Source organism: Molothrus ater, chromosome 1 (genome assembly GCF_012460135.2).
Source record: "Molothrus ater isolate BHLD 08-10-18 breed brown headed cowbird chromosome 1, BPBGC_Mater_1.1, whole genome shotgun sequence".
In the NCBI taxonomy this organism is placed as follows: Eukaryota; Metazoa; Chordata; class Aves; order Passeriformes; family Icteridae; genus Molothrus; species Molothrus ater.
In genome coordinates, this window is record NC_050478.2 from 135668446 (window position 1) to 135674445 (window position 6000).

The following is a 6000-nucleotide window of genomic DNA, read 5'->3' on the forward strand; positions in this document are numbered from 1 at the left end:
AGGAATTTAAAGCAAGCAGCTCTGGTAAGTATTTGAGTTTAGACACACGTGCTGTTTGGTCTAGTACAAGAGTGCTTTAAATACCTCCATTTGGTTGGGTTTGTGTAAGTAATACCATGCTCATAGTTTCACTTTACACTTTTACTCCTCAGTTATGTGCTCATCTTGCATGCACTTTCACCCAAATACACACATAATCACCTGTCTGGCTGCATCAATCCCACTGGGGAATCTTGCAGTTGTAAGCATCACTAAGAATAGAGTACAGTATGCTGCCTTGAGTGCACGTGTGTGCTGGTTTTCTATCATCTGTTTGCCTGCCCCAAAGGCTGCTGATATAAACTGTCTTTGATCCTGAAAACACTCCACATTTTCATTTTGCATTAACAATTATATGCTTATCTTGGACAGGAAAAGGGAAACTTTAAATGCAGGGTTGGCTAAAACTTGTCTGCCAGTCAGTCTTCTATCACTTATTTGTGGCTTTTACTGCCTGGAAAACTGAAGAATACAAGTCCTTTGCACAGAATATCCCAGAGAAATATCACAGAGAAATAGAATGAAGTTAAGAAAAAATTGGGGGGAAGCAGACAATTTTGGGTGCAGTTTCACAATACGGTTCCAGCTGACCCAATAGCTCACTGCTATCCAAATGGAAATTTTGTGTCTTCTCCACCACAACCACTTCTTCCTCCTGGCTACACATTCCCAACACCAATTTTCTGTGGCTTCTTGAAGTCAGCAGATCAGAAAATCAACCTACACACCAAATCACCACACTGGATCTGTTTTCAAGAAGTCCAAGAAGTTACCTGAGCAGGCACAAAGAGGTGGAACTACTGCTGGGTAGAAGGAAAAGGGCCAGAAGAGTGGATCTCCCTGCTCAGCAGCAGCCAGACTGACTTGCTCATGAACTCCCAGTCCAAGCAGATCTAAGCCACTTATAGATCCATGAAGGAATGTCCACAGGTAACTTCACAGGATGGGCAATAGTTATTTTGTATCTGCAAATCATCTTTGACTGTGTTTCAATACCATAATAAATAAAATGACAAATGTAATTCTTGATAACAACACAGATGAGTTTATTCTAGGAGCCAGACTTGATAACATTTCCTCAGTTTCTCCTTTGGGAAAGATTGCAAAGCTTTTGCTTTTACATTTAACTATGAGGTATACAGAAAGATTAATGTGATCCTTATAGAAATTTTGTATTGGCCTGAAATCTTCAACTTCTAGTAACATAAATTAGAAACAACAGAATTCTTATCTGACACTTGGATGCTCAACTCTGCAACAAATCCACCATGCAGGACCCATGCCAGTGTACTCTGTCACCCTAAAGGCTACTTTGAAGCAGAATCTCAAACTCGGAGGAGGCACTGGTGTGTACTGCTGCCAAATCACCAAAATAACGTTTACTTGCCAAAGAGGAGTATCACTGGTGTGCATTACAAAGTGGCACTTCTCCTTACTTTGTGGATGCAAACAGTAACAGTGTCTGTGCTAGCAGCAATGATGGCATCTGCCAAAGCAGGGAACATTTCTAACACTTTTCAGAGTTTGTCTGGCATCTGAGAAAAAAGTTTTAAAAAATTCAAGAAAAACTACTGAGAAAAGATTTTTATTATCCCCCTCTAGTTACTTATATAACACATTATAGTGAGATTTTTCTTCCTGAATCACAAGATGGTCCGTCACCAAACCAACATTATTAAAATTACTTTTTCTCCTCTGCACTGTATAGGTACAGCTGGCACACATAGCCAGCATACACCGCAGAATTAAAAATTAACGGAGTCAGGCATTTTTGTTCAAGGCTCCTGCGCTGCTCACAACTCCAGTCACACAGCACTGTTAATTGCTGCTGGCACTGACAGTAGGGATCCCCATCCATCTGCTGGGACCAGCTGATGCAAAATAAAAACAGTCCCTTGGAGTGAGGCGCAGCTCTGCGGGGTCAGTGCCCGGCGCCGCTGCCAGTGCCGGCCGGGCTGTGCGGGAGCGCTGCCCTGCGCTCGCCCTGGCTCTCCATGGGGTGCTGAGACACTTTACCTCTTATGGTTTCTTTGGGGTTTTTATCGTTAAAGACGCCGCTCTCCTGCAGCGTTTGATGCCTTTAGTGACGCAGCAGCCTCTCCCCAGCCGCCTCCTGCTCCACGCAGGGGAGCGGAGGTGCCGCGGCAGAAGCCCCCGTGCGGTGCTTGCCCTCCCCGGGCTCGCAGCGCCGCTGCGGCCCCTCGTCCTCGTCGCTGCTGGAAGCGCGGCCGGAGCCCGGGGCCGCAATGGAAGCAGGGCAGGTGCTCCGGTGCAAAGAAAGTCTGCGGGGACAGACCCTCGCCCTGTGCCTCCCAAACCTCCCCCTCCCGCCGTCAGCGGGGCTGCTGCTGACCCCGGGTAAAGCGGGGAGGAAGGCACCGCTTACCGGAGCTGCTCGCCGGTGAGCAGGACCTCGGCCATGTGCTCCAGCTCCGCCGCTTTCTGCTGCATGCTGCTCATGCCCTCCTCCATCGCCGCCGGCCTGCGGGCACAGCACCGCCGGCTGAGGGGGGACCGGCACTCGCCGCCCCCGGCCGCGCTGCCCCCGCCGGCAGCCCCGGGGCGCCTCCCGCCCGGCTCCGGAGCTCTCCGGTGGTGGCGGGCAGCGACAGCCACCTCCTGCCGCTCCGGCTCACCTGAGCGCCTCAGGTCACTTTTCCCCTCGGCAGGCTCGGATCCCTCCCGCCGCTTCCCGTGTTATTGTGTCACTCGCAGGCGGAGAAACACATGGCTGCAGCCGCCGCGCCGCAGCCGGGCTCGCCGAGGCAGCAGCGGCCCCCCCCGGCTGTCACACGGCAGGGTCGGCGCTGCCCCCGCGGGAAGGGGCCGGCTCCCCGCCGGGGGCTGCGAGCCAAGCGGCTGCTGCCGCTGCCCGCCCCGCCAGCCCCGGCCCGGGAGGCGGAAAGCGGCCGCGCACGGGGGAGCGCAGCGCTCCCCGCCCGTGGCTCCTTCCCGCGGGTGCAAAGTCCCGCGTCCTCCCTTCAACGCGGGGCTGCTCGGAGGAGCAGTGAGCTCGGGAAAAGCCGATCCGACTGCGCGGGAGGAGATGCGACCGCTGCCCGCTCAGGTAGTGCGGGCTGCGCCTTGGCAGCGATCCTTGGAGATGCAGCGCGGGGCGGGTAGTAGAAAGGGAGCTGGTGATCTGGGGTTTCAACCTCAAAAACTGTTACTGCCCTCCTGCTGTTCACATTTCCGCTTATCTGCCACCCAGGGGTTATTTTCAAACCCTGATCCCCTGCTTACATCAACTCTTTGTCTCCAGGCGACAGAGGATGCAGAATTCTTGCGGGCAGAGGAACATTTTGTCTTGGAAACGGGAAATAAATTGCAAGGTCACGAATACTGTCATCATTTTTGATGGGGGAAAAAAAAATCGCCCTTTTCTTTAAAAAAGTCCAGGAGGAGGCATCTTCTGCAGTGGTCCAAGCATGGTTTTCATTTGCAAACACATGCAATACCTTGATTGCCTACTCATTGTCTTTATAGCTGTCTGAACATACTGTTTGTGCATGGAAATTGTTTCTGCTAAAGCACTTGCAATACTGTCATCGATTCAGAACCAAAATAATAGAACCACAAGAAAAACTAAGAAGGAATCAAGTGAACCTAGTAGCAATGAGAGTGCAGACAATGGGAAGGTGTTGTTTGCATCACCCATAGTAGAATTGTGGCATTTATTACCAAAGGTGGCTCTGGATGTAAAAGAATGGACTTGGAACCAAGGAGAAAAACACTTGGAAAAGAAATCTACATAGTGTTACTAAGCAGACAGCAGCCACATCCAGCTCAGGAAATTCTCTGTTCTAAAAAGAATGGTCTCACAAGGCAAGCACTTGTGTGACATTTCATATGTGCTTTCCCTGCTGCTCCCTACTCATCTGTTTATAGCCACTGAGATGAACACAGGACTAGATGGACCTTTGGTTCAATCCAGTAGAGTCCTTCTAATGAGCACCTTTGTGGGTCTCAAAGAGCACTAGAGGTCCATCAATGGCAAAGGGAGAAAAACACAATCTGCCTTCGTTTCATTTAGGCCAGACAGAGGAACACCTTAGGACTGTAAGCACTGCAGCCTGAGATTATTTTCTGTAAATTTGGAAAACATGCATTTAACCTGAATACTTGCAAACAGCCTCTAATTCCACTCATACTGCAAACATACAAAGTACAGATTCACAGAGCTGGAAACAAAAAGAGAATTGAAACAACCATCTCATCTGACCTTATCTTTAAGACAAAGAACTTACACAGCAATTTTTATCAAGCACTTTATCACATGACTGAAGGAAAGACAATTTCAAGAGAATGTACATTGCAGACCATTTCTGGGTAAATGCTTGGCTCTATCACCTGGGTTTGGCTGATTTCATCCATTCACTGCTGTTAAAAGGAGATACACTGTTCCTCCAGGCTCTGGCAACACAATCTGCAATGTGTCTTATGTTAGTTTTCCCACTTTTAGGTCCTCTGCTTGTTGCAATTCAATTCACTAAACAGGCAAAAGGGTAACAGAAAGTGGGGAACTTTCTTCTGAGCTAGTAAGCAGAGCTGTGCAGTTGGCTGCAGGATGCAATGAGTGCCAGAGCTGACACCAAGGTAGAGTGGGCCTTGGCAGCTTGAAACAGGAACAGTAGAGGAGGAAGAGGGAGAAGAAGCTGTCGTCATGCAGTGACAAAGTGTCATGATAGGGTGCTTGTGGAACTGCAGCCTGAAATCCATATCCTCCCCTGTGCAGTTTTGCAACTTGCAAAATGCAGGCCACTGCAAATTCCTGTACTGGATTATTTAATGATTATAGAATTTCATGTTGGCTTTTGCACACTGATATCCCATTTGTAATTTGTTCCACATGTCTACACTGAAATTTCTTACAGTTACAGTTATCCTCAGAGGAGGGAATTGGCTATCAGTCACTCCAAGCCTGCCATCCCCCAAAAAAGGGTAATGACATAACCTTGAAGGGTCACAATGCAGGTAAGAGCCAGTAAAAAGCTACACAAAATAATCTGGTGGGATTTTTAATCTACAGACTGCTATAGAAAATAAGGTCTAACAAAAAAAGTAGGCTGTGTTGACCCTTCCTCCCAAGGGAGAGGTCATGAAGACTAAAATGCTCCTCTAAGAGGTGGGACAGCATGTGCAGAGTTTGAAATCCTAACAGCAAGAGAGAGAGAGGCATCCCTCTGAGACAACCTCTGGTAAGTAGATAGATTTTTTTTTTCAGATATAGGATCAATTTTAGAAGTTGGTGCCTATTTTAGATATGAATATTTGAGTTTTACTTTAGCATGGCTGAAGTTAAGTGAGATGGAGGTAGCCACCATTAAGGCATTCCTCAGCCAAAAGCATGACAGATCTTTGAGCTGGAGCCCTGGGACACTTCAAAACAAGAGAGTAACAAAAGCTGCATAGGTCTGCTAGAGGGTTGGTATCACAGGTGTGAGGGGTAGCTCAAGTGTCTTCCAGTGACTTTTGATGACATTAGAGGCTCTCTGGCATGCAGGGAGGTATAAGGCAGTACACTTGAACCACCAAGGTCACAACGCTCTGTGGAAGCTCATGCATGAATAGGCACATTGTATTAGAGTACTGGGTTTAGGAAACATGTTAGTAAGTTGTATAAACTTTCTTATCTCATTTAGTAAATGCCCAAGTGGTGAAACACTAGATGTTTACATAATGAAATACGAATATTGCTTTCACTGCTTTGAAGACTGTTGTATCTGTGGCCTACATTTTGACTCGAGAAATTAATCTGATAATTTGATATTTTAATTCTTTAGTCTCACTAGTCAATTTTCTGCAAGCTTATTTTAACACCAGACATCCTTATGAAAGAATTACAAGTATTCATGTCTATACTTCTCATTTCTCCTATAACATTGCTCTTGAGTCCCAAATAAAGTTGTTTGGCTTTCCCTTGCTGGGATGACTAGAGCTTTTTAAACAGGAAAATGACAC

The 6000-nt window shown here is 47.5% G+C and overlaps 1 protein-coding gene across 1 annotated transcript in view; it reads right to left on the reverse strand.

The window, feature by feature from the left end:
- The window catches only part of DEPTOR (DEP domain containing MTOR interacting protein), a 79134-nt gene extending 76282 nt beyond the window's left edge, over nt 1–2852 (reverse strand). Inside the window, exons 1-2 of the mRNA XM_036406674.2 lie at nt 2676–2852; nt 2426–2521 (exon numbers count right to left, since the gene is read on the reverse strand). Coding sequence (XP_036262567.1) covers nt 2426–2511 — 86 coding nt within the window. The 5' untranslated portion in view covers nt 2512–2521; nt 2676–2852. The remainder of the gene's footprint in view (nt 1–2425; nt 2522–2675) is intronic.
- Between the last annotated feature and the right edge of the window lie 3148 nt (nt 2853–6000).